The sequence below is a fragment of the Arvicola amphibius genome, chromosome 17, assembly GCF_903992535.2.
Source record: "Arvicola amphibius chromosome 17, mArvAmp1.2, whole genome shotgun sequence".
NCBI lineage: Eukaryota > Metazoa > Chordata > Mammalia > Rodentia > Cricetidae > Arvicola > Arvicola amphibius.
In genome coordinates this window covers 22,933,342-22,954,103 of record NC_052063.2, presented here as the reverse complement: position 1 = coordinate 22,954,103, position 20,762 = coordinate 22,933,342, and the positions used below count along the sequence as shown (strand labels likewise).

The 20,762-nt window shown below is 37.1% G+C and overlaps 1 protein-coding gene across 1 annotated transcript in view; it reads left to right on the top strand.

Annotated features, from left to right (window-relative positions):
• Nav3 (neuron navigator 3) overlaps window positions 1-20,762 on the top strand; it is a 583,384-nt gene that overhangs the window by 547,853 nt on the left and 14,769 nt on the right. Inside the window, exons 28-33 of the mRNA XM_038314956.1 lie at window positions 1,472-1,625; window positions 3,737-3,911; window positions 10,939-11,036; window positions 13,242-13,337; window positions 13,959-14,127; window positions 15,323-15,558. Coding sequence (XP_038170884.1) covers window positions 1,472-1,625; window positions 3,737-3,911; window positions 10,939-11,036; window positions 13,242-13,337; window positions 13,959-14,127; window positions 15,323-15,558 — 928 coding nt within the window. The remainder of the gene's footprint in view (window positions 1-1,471; window positions 1,626-3,736; window positions 3,912-10,938; window positions 11,037-13,241; window positions 13,338-13,958; window positions 14,128-15,322; window positions 15,559-20,762) is intronic.

The window sequence follows — 20,762 nt, the reverse complement described above, 5'->3', positions numbered from 1 at the left end:
AGTGGCCATGTCCTAAATGCAATCCGGCTCACTCTCCCACACACATCCATTTTTACCCATCGTTACCATTCTTTCTAGGAATGGGGGACAATATTTGTTTCTGTTCTATTTTCTATTAGTATCTGCTGTTTCACAATCTCATCCTACATTTTTCTAAATCATTCTTTTTTTTTTACTTGCATTTATCCATGTGTCTGTCTAACTGTGCATACGTGCAGGTCACCCCTTGTCTGGCCACCCAAGAAACGAAAAAATGGCCCTGTGATCTACAAGCATAGATCCCGGTAAAAGAGCGTGTTGCATGAAACTGTAAAGACACAGGTTCTAACCTCGCCTTGGATAGTTTTGTCCTTTTCTAAAATCCTTTGCATGCGTTTTCATCTTCACGTAGCCCTTTGTTTTTCAACTAAACAATAGTTTCCCCAAACAAACCCCAAACCCAGTTGCCTTTGGTTGCACTAGATATCATGACATTTCTATAGTAGCCAAATTTTATAGTATAATAAAAACAAACACAGCATGTAAAATGTAATTGGTGAAATAATCCCATATGTTTTTATAAAGTACTTTGTGCAAACGTATTTGTATGCTCGGTGAAAATGACTATCCTAGACATGCAAAGAAAACAGTACCACGTTGCTTTGACTAAGTAATTTCATCACCTTACATAAGGAAAACTTTTGTGAGTGATCAACTGTCTAAGCCTTCAGATTTTAAAGGGGGAAGTTATTAGTTAATATAAAGAAATCTCTTGACAGATTGTCTCTAACAAAGTTACACGTAAAACCCCAACAAAGTTATAAGGATATAGGGTATATGACCTTCAGACAGCTTCCAGCTAGCTTGCTGGTGTGGGTTGAAATTGGTGGCTTAGCTTCATTAGCTATGATCTTCTAAGTCTTCAGAGTCCAACAGGAAGTTTATGTAACACTCATCCATTTTTTAAATGTCCAAAACTAATCTCTGTAATTTATTTCCTACAATATTTATATTGGATTTTCATGGATGCTGAAGGACAGCATGGAGGCAAATAAGGTTATTGTTTGCACAGTTTTATAGAGGGCGAAATCAACATTTTGAGAATATAATGATTTGGCTTTTAAAAAGGAGAATTTCATGTTACAAACGGAGGGTAAAGCCCCTTGACAAATACACAGTGAAATGTCACAATGGTTTATTCTATCCATATCAGACACCAGGGAGTTCTGAGGATTGCTTTTCCTTCCTTAATACCAGACTGACTTTAAACTTCTGAAAACGGGACAAAAAGATGAGAAGAAAAGGAGCTGATTTCAGTTTTGAACCTATGAATGAGCACTGGTAAAACTCTCCTTTGCTGTAGGTTTTGCCAACAGCAAAATATTTCTGTACCTGGTGGATATTACTGCAGTTCAACCTTTAAAAGAATCATTTCTTTCCCTAATCCTTGGGCTTCCCCTGATGACTTAGTTTGTGTCTGGCTTTCCTTTAGGATTTGTGAATGCACGGAGGCCGAGGCAGAGATCATTCTGCAGCTGAAGAGCGAGCTCAGAGAAAAGGAATTAAAATTAACAGACATCAGGCTGGAGGCCCTCAGCTCAGCTCACCATCTTGATCAGATCCGAGAAGCCATGAACCGGATGCAGGTCTGTGCGTCCTACTTCACGGAACAAAACGGAAAGATAAAAGCCAGCCTTTTCTCTCCTTACAGCTGCTAGATAACAAATTCCACTTTTAAAACCACCATGGAAACACAGTCTATTTTTTTTTTTTTTTTTTGGAGTCTTTGCAACTCAGTTGTTAATACCAAATGGGGGATTTGCTCAAATCCAGGTAGGCAGAGGGAAGACAAATGGGCAAACAGGGCAATTCAAGATACGCGGACAAGTGAATGGATACAGGCAGAGAGTTGAGTTTTAAGAAACGACTATGATTCTGGCTTCTTTACTTTCCCGTGAGCTACCTTTGTGTTGGTTCTTAAAAGATGTTCTTTTGAAATCTGACTTTTACCCATTTTCTATTGAAAAGCAAAAGTAATGAGGAAAACTAGAGGCATTTATCACAGGCTTTAGGATTCGGGAGTAGAAGTGATTTTGAACGCTGTCTGACAGCAAAGCCTCTGCACTTGTGGAAGCATCTATAGTGGAAGTTCAGAAAGGGCCTGTGCTGTGAATCTTTCCATCCTATCATTGTGAAGCAGGGATGACTTGGTCCCCCAGCCTCTTCAAATAAGAAAAGCAAATGCTAAGCCGTTTACCTACTGCTGTCTAGATGAACAGAAAGGATTCTGTGGTTTGTATGAGTGTCGTGCCCTGTTCTGTCAAACAAAACCTTTCCCATTTGTTAGGTAGGATGCGGAAGGAACTCAAACCATCTTGTAATTACTTTTGCCTGGTTTTTCCACTCGGCATGAATTCACAGAAGTGTAATGGGCATCATTGCCCTGTGGAAGTCTAATATGGTTTTTAACAGTAACGGTATTAGGTCTGGTGAGAAAGCTCAGCATTCAGGTGACTCTCTGTTCTTCCTCTAGACCTGAGTTCAGCAACTAGCACCCAAGTGCTGTGGCTCACAAACTCCTGAAACACTGCTTCCAGGGAATCTGCTGCCCTCTATTGGATTCTGGAGACAGTACACTCACAAGCACAAACCCACCCATGTACAAACACAGACACATTGAATTGTTTTTAAAAATTAAAAAGGAAAATGTTAGGAACCATTTTAAGATTTAGTTCATTTGTGTTTGTGTTTGTGAATGTATAAGCACGTGTGTGCATCTATGTACATGCAGATAGGCCGGAAGGTCATGTCCTCTTTTTGTGTCCTCTATCACTCTTTTCGTATTCCACTGAGGCAGGATCGCTCCCTGATCTTATGACTGGCCTAGAAGCCAGAAAGCCACAGTGGTCCCCTGCCTCTGTCCCCAGTTTGCCCCACTAAGAACTGGGGTTAAAAGAACACACAGGATACTTAGTTTCTTATATCTGTGCTAGAATCTAAGAAGGGCGCTTAAAAGAAATCCCACTCTAGCTCAGAACTGAGTATAATAGAGGGTTATTTATTTAGAGGTAGCCTCAAAGATTACAATCCTTTGCTGGAACAGGGAAGAGCAACCGAATCCCACAGCCAGAAGAGGCCGTACGCATGCTTTACATTGGCATATATAGTATAACAGAGGCCACGCCCAAGAGGGCAGGTAACTTATAGGCTACTGGTGGTAGGAATTCCTATAGCACCTCCCCCTTTTGTTTAAATAAGAAAGTTCTAAGCCTGATACAAAGTTATATACAATAAGAACAAATATCAGGTATAAAAATTAAATTTACAACCAGTATAAACAATCTTCAGTCTATTTTTTTGGCAGTATCAAGAACTGAATTTAGGACCTTATAAATGCAAGCCAATCACTCAAATGTTGAGCTGTATGCTTAACTTTAAAACTTGTGAAAAGTATATTTTAGCAACAGGATGGAACATAACGCTTAGTAAGGAACTTTTGCCTCATGTGTGTGAGGCCCTGGTTTAGTACCCAGTACCACAGATAATGTCATTAATGATTGTGCTTGTATTGGAGAATATAGCAACACACGCATGTATAGTGGAGAAGGGTTCTCTTTTCTCCTTTGGAATAAAATCCTGTTTTCATAATTTATGTTTGTCTGACATTTGTATTTAAGAAGCATACAGATTAAGTCTGATACAAAATTTGTGTCATTTTATCAAACTTTTTCTTCCACCTTTTACATCTTCTCAACAGAATGAAATTGAAATATTGAAAGCTGAAAATGATCGGTTGAAGGCAGAAACCGGTAACACAGCTAAACCTGCTCGGCCTCCATCTGAATCCTCCAGCACCGCATCATCCTCTTCCTCTCGCCAGTCCTTAGGGCTTTCACTCAACAACCTGAACATCACAGAGTCCATTACCTCAGGTGAGTCCGTGCATGTGTGTACTCAAAGTCTGGCAAGCTTTCTCTTTACTCTCTTTGGATCAGGAAAGCCTTCCCTATCTTCAGAAATAGCTAAATTTTATCATATAGACATGTGCATTTTGTTTATTTATTTAATTAGTTCTGGAGAGACTTGGTCTGGCCTGAAACTAGCTATATAGATCATCTGGCCTTTGTAACATGATCAATAAAAACTCAGAGACAGAAATTGGGGTTCAATCTGAAGAACAGAAAAGCAAAGCAGCCAACCACTGGCTCTTACCTAGACCTCATTGTGAAAATGGTGATCCTGCCTCCAGGGATCTAAGAATGAGAATAAGACTGTGAGCTGTCTCCTCCCAATTTATAATCCTCTATAAGGCTGAGATTGAAGGCCCGCATCACTGGGATTAAAATTATGTACCACCTGGTATCTATGGCAGACTAGTGCGGCTACTGGGATTAAAGGTGTGTATTACCACTGCCTGGTCTGTAAGGCTAATCAGTGGGGCTGTTTTCCTCTCTGATCTTCGGGCCAGTTTTGTACAAATGAAATGCCAACACAGACCTTGACCATACCAAGTTCCAGCTGCCCCTCCCTCTCAAGTCCTCGAACCTTATTTTGTAATTTTACAAGAGCATTCTCTAATACAGAGTCTTAGAGAGAGATACAGTCTAGAAATCACAGTGAAGTACTTCTTCTATGGTCATGAATAAGAAGACGAGGAATAAATATTCTTCAGGGTGATTGGTCCTCATGAATATAACAGAAATAGGTCCATGCCAGTTAATAGAGTTTTCGGTGCACAGAGCCAACTTCTAAATGACTGTGCTATCCTTCATGATGCTGGCTAGAGAGCATGATGCTCCTCTATCACCCATTCTGTAGCTCTATTAAATTTTCAACAAAGGAAAAGAACATGCTGGATTCTCTTATTGTATTCAGCATATTAATGATACAACAAGGATACAGATCTGATTCGATTTCAAATAGAGTCATATGACATAATTTCATCTTCATATTTGATGCATAATTCAATTATAAGATATAACTCTTCCTGTGACTTTCAGTCACGGACATAGAATTTCCTTTAGGAATTGTTTACATGGGGATCTGTGGTAATTGCATGATACAACCAGCAGATGACACTGGAAACCAATGATATACATGTTCCTGGGTAACTAGACAACACTGTAGAATCAGAATGCTAAACATAATGCACCTAGATGCACAAGGATCTGAGGATGAGATGGAGAAAGATAAGGAAATTATATTAAATGCTAAAATTGATTGTATTTTTATTAAGGAACAGCTTCAAATAAAAGTCAGATTTTTTCAATTCTATTTTAGTGGCCTTTCATATTATAAAAATGCTATAAAAATACTTTTCTTTCTTATATAACCAGGAAAACAACTAACAATTGAAATAATTCAGACATTTATATGTTTGTAATCACCTGAGACTAAAGTGTAGCATGAGTTCTATTAGGTCTTTATAATAAAAGCCCAGGGTCATATATGGGGGAAATGCTGAGAGATCAGAGAGATGAAGGAGCCAAACCACAGCCACCTTACCTACTTGACTTACCAGCCTAAAAGAAAGTGAGCTCCTGTTTCCTCCCACCTTATCACTTCCTCTCTCTGCCCAGACACTATCACTTCCTGTCTGTCTGTACAGCCCTCTAGACCTCTATGGTTAGCTAGTAACTAGCTCTGCCCTCTGATCTTCAGGCAAGCTTTATTTGTACAAACAAGATATCAACAATTTTCCCATTTAATTTTTGTCTAAAATTTAAAAAAGGTTATAATTAATATAAGAAAATCTCTATACAATAAGCATAATAACCATATGTAGGCAATAAATATATTGACAATGTCTAGTCCATTAACAGCTGACAAATTTAGAGAAAATACTCCATATCTATCCTATCTTATTGAGTCCAAAAGTTGTACCTAATTGCCTTTCTATTCTAACTTGTATTACCAAAACTATCTTTTTATGTCTCTAAACCTTATACATTCTAAATTTCTTTAGAGAATTTCTCTTCTGAATCTGGTAAAAATAAAAACTGTTACTATAACTATAAAATCTTCAACTCCACCAGAGATGCAAAATGAAATTAGTATTAACTGAGTAAGTAGGAATTGTAAGCAAGCAACTTCCAAAAAAAATGTGAGAAATGACAGAAACAGCTGGCTGGCTGGACAGTCACCCAAGGTTCTTCTGCAATGTTGGGTCATCCATCTTTGGCCTATAGGTCTAGCATAACTGACAGACTTTTATGTGAAGCAGGATATTCTAAAGGGCTGTTCTACCCTGTGTTGATAAAGTTCAGCAGCCTTTCTTTTGTTTTCCACTTGTCCTGTTTGTACCACATATTGTCAGCAGTCAAGGCAAGAACACTTTCTTACCTAGCAACTAACCTTTGCCACAAAGAGAGTAAACTCCATATAAAGTTTTTTTAGTGCCCATAATCTTCTCTGAAGGAGGTTGGTGCTGCCAGGAACAGGCAAGACTTATTGTCATTAAAAAAAAGAAAGAACCTAGTTATTAAAACATCTTAAATACCATATCCTGTAGATCTCTGAAATGTTTAAAGATGACTTGTCTTTCTAATGTTTGACCTTGAAAACATACCTAATATGACTATAAGTTCAACTGTAATAAGTGAGAAGTTGCTAACATGGATTTCCTTTTTATCCTAAGTAGTTGGTAATAATAACTTTCAAGAGCTAGAATTTTGAATTACATTGTTAAATGACTTACATAGGTACCATACCTTGAACAAGATTAGAAACGTATGTACAGTATATTCAAACAAAAATAATCTCAACATTGTATCAATATACAAAAATATCCAAGCCAGTATAAAATATTTAAAACTAATAGTTGCTTTTTTGGTTTAAAAGTAGATTGAAAATTTTTACATTTTAACCCCATTTCTTCTATATCCTTCCTTATTTCTTTTCAGAGTATATTCAGTAATCTACCCTAATATCCTACTGTATCTATATTTCTTGATTTCTCTTTCAAAACAGAAACTCTGAATCTAATCTCCTTTAATTTCCTTCCTGACCATAACCAGTAACAATTTGTAACCAAGTCTCCAAACAATGATAAATATCTATAACTCATTGAGTGACCAGAAACCACCCACCTGACCTCTTGGGAGTGTGGGCATCATATTCTTAAATTTACTTCCTGCTGTCTGGGCCCGATGGCATCTTTAGGGGATCCAGAAAAGAAAAATTTGGGTTAATTGTCAAGTATTGGGAGAGGTATCTTTATCATTTGCTGTCCAATCCAGTCTCTGAATAATGGTTAAGTACAGGGCTTGTCTCAGATCCTGGCTAGAGTAGTATGTAAGACTGGATCATCTCAGCTAGCTACCTCAAAATTGTCCTGAGCAGTTTGTAGTCCAAAGCTGGTCTTTAGGCTGGGTTTTCAAGCTTCAGGGTGTCATCATGTGGTATTATCATAGTCATGGTGGAATCATCATTGTGGGGCCCCATCTTCCTTTTGAAGACTCCAGATATCACTATTAGGCATGGTATTGGTTCACTGCAGAGAAGTTAAACATTTTAAATATCACGTGCAGAAGATCTCAAAGAGGTTAAAGGATCAATATTTGTTAAATACATCCAGAGTTCAAAAATTTAATTCCTTGTCACCTTGTAGAAACCCAATAGGAAGCTGGATGAAGTCATTTTCTAGAATTAGTTAGTACTCTATATGGCCATTAATATCATGATAAAAACTTTAAATATATATATATACATATATATATATTAATCTTATAAATTTTTAGATAATATTTTTGCCTCACAAAAAGCTTCAAAGACTCAAAATAAAACCAAAGGATTATGATATTAATGGCAATAAAATAGTCCTTTAATTTTTGTTTTCTTCTCTCCCATTTCACTGTAGCTTATTATCCCACTAAACAATTATAGAGAATTTATGACTAGAGCTTGTATTCTCCTGGGAGTTGTTCCCTCGGGTGATCTGGGATTCTCATCAGAGTGAGACATGCTATAACCATCCTACTGCCAAGAGGGGAATTTGAATACTGAGCACACAGAGAAAGGAGTAATATCATAGACAACAAAACTTATGAGCCATGTAAAATGAGTCTTTTTAAAAATATTATCTTTCATCCCCTCAATAGTCCTTCAAAGTTGCTAGTCCCCACCCCATTTTACATAGGTGTAAACCAAGCCTTAGGAAAATGACTGGTCCTGCTTGTCAAGATCATATACCCAGCAAGCAATATTTAAACCCTGTTCTGGATGAATCACTGCCTGGAGCTTTGACTTAATTTTTTCTTAAATAATTATCTATGTAAAGGCTAAGAACATCACTCATTTGTTTAAAGGTTGTGTTTACTCTAAGTTGTTAGAAGATTTTTGTATTTTAAGCTTTGTTTCATGAGTTAATATAGCATGAAGTGAATGATAGGTATGTCGGTTGAGCAAGCAAGGTCTATCCCATTTGAAGGACAATTACCCACTCAACATCACTTCAGAGGAATCCATGCCTTCTCCTTTTCTGTCTTCTCTCTGTCATGAACATGTTCCTAGAATTCCCAGACTTTTTTGTTTTTAATGAGTGTAGTTTTAGGTTCAGGATTTTATGTAGGTAAACCAGTAGCCCCAAACATAAGACCTGAACTCATTATGTAGTTAAGACTGGAGTGCTCTCCTGATTTCACTGTCTCCTTCTCACAAGTGCTGGGTTACATTTACTGCTATGTCAACCTCATGCTCAGCTCTTAAATAAAGCTTTTTCACTTTTGGGTTTTTTTTTCTTTCTTTTTCTTTTCTTTTTTTGATTGAACCAATTTTCCTGGCTTTTTGCTTGCTGAGGACTCAGCCTTCTGGTCTATCCCCAACCTCCACCTCTGATAGAAATGCCTAAATATCTAGGATACTCTCCTGTCAATTCCTGTCCATTTCACCACCCTGTTTATTTCCAGCATATTCTAAAATCACTTTGTTGAGAACATGTATCCAGAGGAGCAAGACGTTTATTTTTTCTACTTTGATGTGCATGCACCTCAATATACAGATGACGTTTTCTTTTTTTATGCTTACTAAGTATTTACTGAATGCTTATGTATATTTATGAGTAACTAAGAGTTATGAATATTTATGAGTAACTGAGCAGGAAGTTTGGCCATGAATTATAAGAAGTTTAAATATGAACAGCCAATGGTGTGTTGCTCTAAACTCCTGAAATTTGGAACATAATAATTTTAGAAACAATTTTATTAGGCTAAAATTTATTTATCTAAATTGTATAAGTTTTATAATTCACTATATACATACATTCTGTAGTCACCAATTCAAGGTGATGAACATTTCCATCTCTTCAAATGACAATCACTTTTATCCTTGGAACAATTCATTCTAATCATTCTGAAATATGTCATAGACTATTTGGACTGTTAGTTATCCTTTCTTGCTAAAGAATAGCTAAAAATAATTATGTAAACCTTTATTTTTGAAGATAATAGCTGAAAATGAAAAAAAGTCTTTGACAATGTCTTCTAAGAAAATAGTTAAATTCTAGTAAAGATCGTCTTTGATGACTTAAAACTTGACAGTGAAGGAGAGGACTAGGATTAAACTTTGTGGGTGGGTACTTGCTAAAGAAACAAAAAGCTTCTGGGTAGTGGTGGTGCACACCTTTAATCCTAGCACTCCAGAGACAGAGGTAGGCAGATCTCTGTGAGTTCAAGGCCAGACTGGTCTACAGAGGGAGTTCCAGAACAATCAAGGCTACAAAGAGAAAGCCTGTCCCAATAGCACAAAATAAATTTAAAAGAAAAAAGAATTCACAAAGCCCTGCATTGACCCTACGTAAAATAATATTAATAGTTATAATAATAATAAAACTTTGTATAAAATTCCCATACACCATAACTCTAAAAGTTTTTTATTAATTATATGATCTTTAAGTAATTTTTGCCTCTTACTTTGCAAAATTAGATATTATTATTGAGATAACAGAAACCATTCCAAAAAGGTATGGTAGCTCACATCTGTAATCCCAGACAAGGATTGCCATGAGTTCTAGGCTAGCCTATAAGAGAACAAGAACCTGTTTCAAATAAAAATAGAAACTTTCCATTTTTAGGAGTCATCTTAATAAATTGTCCTGATGATGCTAATAGTCACAGTATTTTTATGAAATTATTAGTGAAGTTGGGTCAAACACATGCATTCCTTAGAATATAACTAAACTATATTTGTCTACAGAATACTGTCTTCATATTAGGCATGACTCAATAATAGCATCATCATTGAAGGAAAACATACATGTAGGATGTTTCCATACCAATTCTTCAAATTGGGCATTTATTTGCTTGATTTTAAATTTTAGTATTTAATCTCATTTAAAAGCTGGCATCATAAATGCCAGTAAGATTTAGCATGAGCCAGTAACTACTAGAATATTGCTAAAAACAGAATTTTAGTTTTGAAGCTGTTAATGTAGGGTACAGGAGAACAATGAATAACATACTTCAGTAGGTATGCATAATGTCATGCTTAATAACAATACCTAGTAGTGATAGATTTATAGAGTCCTATCACAACAATATCATATACTAAATGCTTGGAACATGTTTCATTTGACAACCACTCACATCTCAGTAAACTTTCGTTCATAAAATAAAAACTTAGGTTCCTTTTCAATTTGTTACAGTTAAAATGGTGCCTGGATAGTCCTCAACTATTATCTAGACCTATCTGCAACAGACTAAAACTTATTTCCTCATTCAGAGGCAATGGTCCAACACTTAAATAAAAATCTTTACATGCAGAAATAAATGCTTTAGATGAAATTTTAGTAGCATCCCATAATCCATCCTCTTGAGAGCTGAGGATTTCCTAATCAGTTAGGCTAATATGGTGAATAGATTCCATTGGACAATGTTTACAATATAGACATGGAAAAAGATGGACCAGAAGCCACACTGAGTGAATCTTACCCTGTAGTAATTTTGTTTCTCTTTGATTCTGTAGATATTTTGCTAGAAGACACTGGTGACGCAACTGGACATAAGGACGGCCGCAGTGTGAAAATTATAGTCTCCATAAGCAAGGGCTATGGTCGAGCAAAGGTATCTCTCTAATCTTACATTCTCTCTAAGTCAGGAATTAGAACTCTTAGTAATTTAGATGTGGTGTATGCCCCAGGGTTTGCTCTTGTAGTTATCCTGCTTCTTTGGCGCCAACTAAACATGTTTTATAAGATGAACAGATAGAGACAGCAAAGAAAGAACATCACCATGTGCAGGTCGTTGATGTGGTCTGTGTACAAACAGGAGGCTGGAAGATAATGAATACTGTAGACATCAGAGAGAGAGAGAGAGAGAGAGAGAGAGAGAGACTACTGAAATCAGTAGCTCATACTCCATTAATTCCACTTGTCCATGTCCATTTTAAGCATAGTCCTATTTAATCAGGCAACTATGTAACTTCACTTCTGTATTCAAATACTCTCTTCAAATTAATACCATTTGACTCTGTGTCCTAACTAACACAAAGGGATTTTTAATTAAATTGTTACTCAGTAGCCCAGAATGCATATTTAAATTTTTTATCCAAAATAATAAAATGTTTCAAAGTTTAAAAATAATTAGAGCACTTGAATTTTAATAATGAAATACTGCCTCTGAAAATGTTGGGAGTAATCCAACATTATAATCTTTCTCCTGAGCTGTAGACTTGTGCCTCCTTTTCCCACATGACCGTTTATGTCTTGTGGTTTGAGGGAAATCTGAACTACGTCTAATTTAAAAGCAGCTGTTCTATTGTATTGTGTAAGCACAGTAAACATACTAGAAACTGCACTATAAACATAGAAGAAGAAAACGTTTTCCTACCCAGGACTGCCACAAAAAAGCGACATGGTAGAGATGGCTTTACAAATTATTTCCCACCAGTTCCAGAGGCAGACACGTCCAAGACAGAGCTTCTAGCCAGTTTGAATGCTGGTGTGGGCACTCTGGGTTGCAGATTGTCAATGTCTTGATTGGTTCTCATAGTGCCTTTCTTGGCATCTCTGGAAGGAAGAGAGAGGCTGTGACAAAAACATTACTCTTATCCTGATGTCCTTACTCTCATGTCTGCTCTGACCTAAACACCTCCCAGAAGCTTCATTGCTCAGTCATTATTATACTGAGAGCAAGTCTTCAACAAATTAATTTGAGGAAGAAAAGTTTCACTCCTAATAATACTAAAGGAAGTATCAAAACCACTTTTGTGAACTTTTTCAAGAAAAAAAAGGAAAGATTAGATTTCTGACTCAGATTATGTCTCAGTAGAAATGGTAATGATCATTTATACTGACAGTGTTAACTATTACAGATAAAGAAATTGAGGGTTAGAGTCAGCTGAGGGATTGACCTCTCATCATAGTTCTTAATGGACAGATGCTTTCTTCATAAGTAGATACATTCTTACTGTAGCTGCTATGTGCTGTAGAATTCTTGCATTCTAAAGGTTTGGCTCAATGATTATTTTACTATACTTGAATGACTACTAGACTATAGAAACCAGGATTGCAGTTATTAATGAATTCTACTTACTAGCATTAAAATTTTTATTTCCACCTAACCAAAAAAATTCTAACTTAACTACGGCTGACAGAAACTTTGTATCTCTCATATTCCTAGAAAAAATCAATAATCAATCCTATAAATAATTTAGATATGAGACCACCACTTCTACTATTAAATTGAGCTTTATAATAAGTCCTGTAAGTTTCTCTTTGTGGTTCTTAGAAATTCTCTTATAACTTCAAAATCACACCTGTTTTCAAATAGGTAAATGTCACAGTAATATGGATTACTTTGTTGTTAATGATGTATTGTGTATTCAATTTAAATGAAAGATAGAAATTTTGTGTGTTTGCCTTATCAAAGATAAAAAATCATAAAATAGTAATATGAAGTCTTATGTTTGTTTGACGAGATCCATTCTGTCTTCTCTGTCTTCCTTCCACACGGCTGCTAATAGGAGGAACGCATCAAGTATATCAGTATGGGAAAGCAACTCTTCTGGGCTACCATCCCCTTGCCTTCCTACTGAGCAGCTTCTGCACCATTTTCCCATTTCCTACTGTGTCATCCAAGCTCTTTCTTTTGTTATTGTTCTAGCTATTACTTTATTTGCTCGGCTGACTAATTCACTGAGGTATATTTGGTTTTATATAACCCGCCATGCACAGTCTTAAGCAGCAACTACATTAGTACATTTTAATGGGAAGTACAGTGATAAATTAATAAATTATTGGGCCTTCTCTTCTTTTTGTTCTCATTAAGGACCAGAAGTCTCAGGCTTATTTGATAGGATCCATTGGTGTGAGTGGAAAAACTAAATGGGATGTCTTAGATGGTGTCATTAGGCGTCTTTTTAAGGTAAGTTTTTAAAGGTAGCCTGACATCAATTTTCATGTTTTCAGCTTTTTGATGATTTACTTAACTTTCATAGCTTAAATGTATCTGATCCCCTCCCCTTCTCAATAGGGAAAGATTTCTCTCTTTGCACTGTTTAATATAACATTTCTTATTTAGTAGGTACAAATTTTCTTTTAAATTCTAAAGATGTATTGGTTTTATGTGTCTGAGTGGCCTGCATTTAAGTCTGCACACCATATGTATACCTGATGTCTGTGGTCAAACAAATGACATCAGATTTTGGGGGCCTGGAGTTACAGGTGGTGTGAGCTGCCACCTGGGTGCTGGGAATTGACCCAGGTCTTCTGGAAATGCAGCAACCATTCTTAACTAGTGAGTCATCTCTATACCCCAAAAGCCTACAACACTGGGTAGCCCAGGGGTTCCCATCGAAGCACTAATCAAGACCAACCCCAATTAGCTTCTGAGATCAGAGGAACTTGGGTGCATCCAGGGTGGTCTGACTATGACAGAATTGTGAATCAAAATCTTAACAGCCAGATTTGTATCTTCATGAATTTATCTTTGTTACAGATAAGTTGAAGCTCTGTTTTCACTTTTGTTTTTTGTGGACCACCTTAGGAATATGTGTTCCGAATCGATACATCCTCTAGTCTCGGTCTGAGCTCTGACTGTATCGCTAGCTACTGTATAGGAGATTTAGTTAGATCCCATAACCTAGAAGTGCCTGAACTGCTGCCTTGTGGATACCTGGTTGGAGATAATAATATCATCACTGTGAACTTGAAAGGTAAAAAAAAAAAAGGACAACTTTTACCCAGACACCTCATTTTTTTCTTTTGCACTTATAGTTTGTTAAAGTTTGCATACTTTTATAAAATATATTAACCTCTGGGATAATTGTGGTATGAAATGGACATTGATTTGTCTAGAAATATAATTCTGAGGCATCCCCAAGTCTTGTAGAAGAAAGGTAACTAAGGGGATTTCAGCTTCTCGGTTTTTTTCCTAACTTCTCTTTATGAGATGAGCTTTCAATTAACATTATTGGGTTTAGTGAACTAATATATTCATCACCATATTTTGAAGCTAAATGTATGTGTATTCAATAAATATCCACAGGGGATGCAAATTGAAAGTCAAGAACCAGGGATGAGTCATGCTGCTTTCTGCGCTTTAGGTGTTGTGTCTAGTTATAGCTAACACAACAACTGACACAGGCTTGCCTCTCTAGTTCTCTGTTTGAGTGTGTTTGAAAATGTGGAGGTATCAAAATAAACTGTGGATTAATAGCGGGATTTGTCAATATTTGGTTTTGTGATTAAAGTAATTGTGTTAGTAAAAGGAAATAATGAAATAATGTTGCTCTCTTCTTAATCCTTTTCCAAACACTGTAATTTGTATTTTTTCCAAAAGCTTACATGGCTATACAGCTGGGGTACTTCATGAGTAAGAGAAGGCAATAAGGATGGGGTGGAAAAAAAGACCAAGCATTGTCCTTTGATTTATGACTTTTTGAGACAGGGTCTCACTATGTAGTCTCGGCTGGCCTTGAACTCATCTTGTCTTTTACTACTCCTTGCTGACTCTTCATGGAGCCATTTTTCCGTCTTAGTTCTATAAATCTTACATATCTCCCTTTCTTCTCTAACACCGTACATACATCTCTAAGAGAAATTAGCAGGTTTGCTTATCTCAGTAAATTTAAATTTATATATTTCTTTCCTTAAGCAATAATGGAAAACATGCAGCCGGCAGTGGCGGGCAGCTTAAGCAGAAAAAAAGCAGCTTTGATGTTCACTATGCCTTCTTATCAATGTTCAAATGACAACCAATGCTTGCAAGTTAAAAATAGCCAGAGAATTATTTTGCAAGAACTACATTCTTATGAATAACAAAGATTTATTTTGAGTTCAGAATATATTTCTAATTCTGCAAAAAAACCAATAATGCTTATTATTGCCTTTGATTTTTTTTTCCTTCAGGGGTAGAAGAAAATAGTCTGGACAGTTTTGTTTTTGACACACTGATCCCCAAACCAATTACCCAAAGGTACTTTAACTTGCTGATGGAGCACCACAGAATTATACTCTCAGGACCAAGTGGTACTGGAAAGACCTATTTAGCCAACAAACTTGCTGAATATGTAATAGCCAAATCTGGGAGGAAAAAAACAGAGGATGCAATTGCTACTTTTAATGTGGACCACAAATCAAGTAAGGTACGTCACAGAAAACTGGGAGAATAACAGTCTTTTATCCAGGAGTGTCCTGAGCCATCAAGGTTTAAAATCAAGTGCAATTTCCATGTCAGCACACTGAAAAAACAATCCTGCTATGTCAGTCACCAAAATTATAATTTAGTAGCTGAACAAATTTTGCTTTAATTAATGTCTGTAAAACTTCTGTTTTTAGTAACAGTCACCATGTAACTGGAAAGTCACTGGGATTATATCTAATACAATGGCAGAGCCTCTCTCTGTTGTGGATGTCCCTAAGTGTTTACAAAGTGTTATACAAGAAAGGATGTAATTTACGGTGCTATGGAAACGAGAGGGTTAAATGACTCTACAGGCCAAGCCGGGTAGTGTAAAAAGGCAATGTTTAGTTTAAGCATCAATAAATGAACAGGAATTAATGGAGATGTTGCAGGAATAGAGATTGATCTGGAGATAGCTGTAATAATTGCAGAAATACTGATAAAGTAGCAATTCGCTGACATCTTGTCTCTAGAGAAATTCTGCACGAGAAGTTTGGGAAAGTGAGGAATGCTGAAGCTGTCTACCATTCAAATCTACTATAGTAATTTGATCTGTCTCTGTTATTACATTGGCCTGTGATGTTGTCCGAGGCTGCTCATTTGTTCCTGGACCGCCCTGACTCAAAATAACCACACAGAAACTGTATTAATTAAATCACTATTTGGCCTATTAGCTCTAGCTTCTTATTGACTAGCTCTTACATCTTAAATTAACCCATTTCTATTATTTTATATTTTACCACAAGGCTCGTGACCTTGAGGCAAGGTTCCGGCTGATGATTCGCTTCTTTCTCCTCAGGTGGCTGTACAGAGTCTTGCTCACTCCACCTACTCTCTATGTGTATCTTTTATCTTTTCCAGCCTGGCTATATTCTGTTAAGCCTTGACCGAAAAAGCTCTGTTCATTAACCAATAAAAGCAAAATATTAGACAGATGGACTCCTCACACCAATGTGAAACTGTAAAACCTCACTGGCAAGTCACTGGGGGTAGTGGTGCACGCCATTAATCCTAACAGTCAAGAGATAGAAGCAGGATCTCTGTGAGTTCAAGGCCAACCTTGTCTACAGAGTGAGTTCCAGGACAGCCAGGACTGTTATATAGAGAAAGCCTGTCTTGGAAAAACAAACAAAACAACACAAAAAACCCAACCTCATTGGTAACCCCTCTACTTCATAAAATGAAGAACACTAAAGTAGGAAGTACACTCGTTTTACTGTTCGGTTTGTTAAAATCTCAGAGGCTGCTACCTGAGGGGCTTTAGGGAAAGTGCAACTGTCACCAGGGATCCCTTGATGGAGTCCCAGTGAGAGACAGTCATGCCACAGTTTCAAAACAGCCTAGTTGGATGGTGTACACTGGCCAAGCCTCTTAGTGTGTTCATCAGCTTCTTGTCACTGCGATAAAAATGCCTGAGATAAACCGAGAGGGAGGGGGGTTGATTCCTTCTGGCTCAGTTTCTGAGACTTCAGTTCATGGTCAGCTGGCCCCTTTGTTTAACCTTCCAAAGCAGAACAGCATTGTCATAAGAGAACTTGATGAGGTGGAAAGGATCATCTCTGGGTTGCCACAAATTAGAGAGAAAGGGAGGGCCTGAAAATCCTATAAAGATGTGCCCCAAGGAACCACACCCTGTCATCAGACCCTCCCATTGAGTAGCCCATTCAGTATCAACTCATCAGTAGATTAATCAATTGGTGATATTAGCAGCCACCCCTTGGTACAGGCAGTTCCTCAAGCCTGTCAGCTAGCAAGTAACTACTTAACACCCAAGCATTTGAGGAGATATAGAAAATACATAATACCTGAGATTTGAAGATTTGTAAAAGGTAATGTTACTCCCAACCCCATTGAATTCTTCAAATGTGCAGTCCCGTCTCAGTGGTATGGTACATTAACTAGGAGGAGCATTGGGGACTATTACTGGATTCCTTGGCACCTTCATTTCTTTTCTCAACTGTAGAATGGGGGGAAATGGAAGGTTGTGGTGAGAACTCAAAGAAAATGTATGTGGGTTTGTTTTGTTTTGTCTCTGCAGCTTGTGGCTATACAGAAAAATACAGAGATAAACTGTCAAAGGTAGCAAGCACACCAATAGAGATTTCTTGCCTAAGTACACATACCCCACAACATATACATACCTTGGTTCAAAGTTCTTTTCCAACAGTAATAGATATATATAATGCAATGGGGAATTTAGGCTTAAATATATGTAGCCTGTAAATTATGACTATTTCTTTGGAGTTCATCACTTTTCAAAATGTGGCTGTGCCATTCTTTGTTATTGGAACTGAAGAATTGCACAGATCCCGACATGGAAGACTTGACTCCTCTTTAAGCTGCATTACAAGGAGACAGTTGCTCGTTTGCTCCCACCTGCAAATTTAATGTATGCTGTGTTCCTTTTTCTTTGTATCTCCACATGAAAGCCCTTTAGCGCACTGTACTTTTCTTTCCAATCAAAAGATAAAAGAACTCTGAGGTCTCTTGGGCATAACTTACGTTTCTTTGGCTTTTCCTCAGTGTTGATATGCCAGAACTCTATACAAGTTCTTTGTTTTGAAAAAAAGTAAACAAAAGAAAATAGTGGTTTGAAAATAAGTAAAATGGACTTGGAAGAGGAAACCAATGCATTTTCATAAAGTGGAGGATCATTTTGTAGATGGCTGGAATTAAATATAGCAACTCTAAAATTCAATGAGAAGCAGTTTGACAATGTAAAGTGTAGTGAGTCAGTTCCTCTAGCAAAATATTCTCTTGTGAAAATCCATTTATGTATACATTGTTGTGAGGATCCTGCTTTTTTGTTCCCAGCTGCTCCCCGAAATAATCACTCAAAAACCATATTATTTGCAATACTGTTTAGCCACTAGCTTAAGCATATTTCTGGCTAACTCTTATATCTTAATTTAACCCATCTCTATTAATCTGTGTATGGCCTCGAGACTGTGGCTTACCAGGTAAAGTTCTGGCATCTGTCTCCGGTGGGGCTACGTGCCTTCTCCTGCCTTCTTTCTCCCAGTTTAGTTTTCCCCACCTAGCTCTGTTGCCCTGCTCTGCTATAGGCTCAAAGCAGTTTTTTTTTATTAACCAGTGATATTCACAGAATACAAAGGGGAATTCCACATCAATACATATTCTTTCTGGTTTCATTTATTTAAAATTAGTGCTAGGAGAAATTCTTAATAATGGTTATTGTTTCTAATTATATATTTTAATAGTTCGGAGTTGGGTTGTTTTTTTGTTGGGTTGTTTTTTTTTTTTTTTTTTTTTTTGCTTTTCAGATGGGCAAGGGGACTGCTCAGCTCAGATTTCTCACTGCTAAGTAGTCAGGGATGGAATTCTTAGAAGTATTTAAGTAAAACTTGGTGATAGGAAGATATCTTAGACAAATCATATAGTATTAATTGAGAAAACACAAAATACAAATGAAAGATGATAATTTTTCTCCCTTGGTTTCTTATGTGTGAAAAAGCTGTCAGTCAGGCTGGATGCAGAATTAGAGCCAGAGACTATGTCTTATTATTTTCAAGTTGACAGAGAATCCACAGGTTTTTGGATTTTGGAGTGGAGAGGGTATGAGTGGGAGGACGATATAAATGAAGAGGAATGACAACTTAAGACTATATTAGGGGTAACCATGAGGAATATAGATATTTCTAAAATAAAATGCCAATGAGGCATGAAATAATAAGTCTTTTGCTGCAAAAAAAATAGAGTCATTTAATTGCTGCTTTGTTTTTTTGCTATGCCACTAGAAAGCATTGAGGAGACATGGCCAGAAAGCACTCACTCAAAAAATAAAAAATAAAATCTAACAATAAGCCGTCAAAGAGAAAAAGAAAAGTGTCTCCTCATGTTTTCGGTCCTCTTCATTTTACATTCTGCCCCTCTTCTTCCCACACTTCAAGCCCTCCCCTCAAGCTGCCAGCTGGAATATTGTGATGGAGAGCAGAGCACACAAACAATTAGACTTTGTGACATCTGATATAACCGCTCCAGAAGGATGGAAATGGGTTCAGTAAAGAGTCCGTGGCCAGCTGAAGCCACTTGGAATGTTAGGTAGGGAAAGATCAGAAAACTGGCATGGACAGATTCATCGGTAATGTCTAGAGTCAAAAACCAAGAAAACAGGGTCTCATTGCCATGCCCATCTGGCATCTGGTGCTGCTCTATTTTGCCTAAGTTGGTAAAAATGGCAAAGGCTTACATAATGCAAGTACATCACCCCCTCCATCTAAATTTTATATCCCATAAGCTTGCCTGAGAATCACAAGGTGATCTCCAGGAGGGTTATAAAAATGAGTGGCCCATGGCTTTTATCATATTCTCCAGAACCTATTTCATACCCATTCATTGTTCTGCTGGTCTGAAGTCTCTTGATTCCTTGTATACAGTATGTTGACATTAAAAGAATTTCCTTTTTAAAAATTCTTGCTTTCATAATTCTAACTTCTCCTTTCCTTCCTGCTTCTGTGGTAAGATCTTTCTTGGCCATTTTTACTGCTTGCTTTTACCTTCACAAATGAAGATGTTCCTGATGTTCTATCCTCCTCTCTCCTGCTCCCCTTTGAATGATTCTAGTGGCTTTCCTGTGTGTGGACCTGGATGGTAGGAATGAATTGAGCATCATTAGCCATGCCCATTCTCCCGTTTCAAAGTTTTCTTTCAACCTACAGGCGTGTTCTACTTTATCTGTTCAAATTATATTTAGAAACAGCAAGTGTGGACCCCACATCAGAGGCCCACCCATTTCTATTAACCTCTACTCCTTCCTGTTTCCTCGGATTCCTACAATTTCCCCCTAAAATTCCCCATCACTCTTCTGTCAGCTCTATCCATTCACGCCATAGAAAACAGGATCTCTTTTCATTTAAAATCTAGCTCAGTTATCATCCTCCAGTGTTTTCGGTTGCTTTCTACACTCAACCCAAAATACCACACTTTTCCTGTTCAGAACAATAATGTCCCTTGGCTTCCATATTCTCAGTGTTCTCTGGGCTCATCTCTTTTCTCCTTATCAATGTGCTTTCTGCACTGTGAAATTGTATTCAACCTTATCGCATCCCATGAATATTACATGTGTCTGTGTGGTCACCAGGAGATCTTACCTACCATTTCAGATTGTAAACTTCCTTCTTAACTATTTACCTGTGTTTTCCTTTC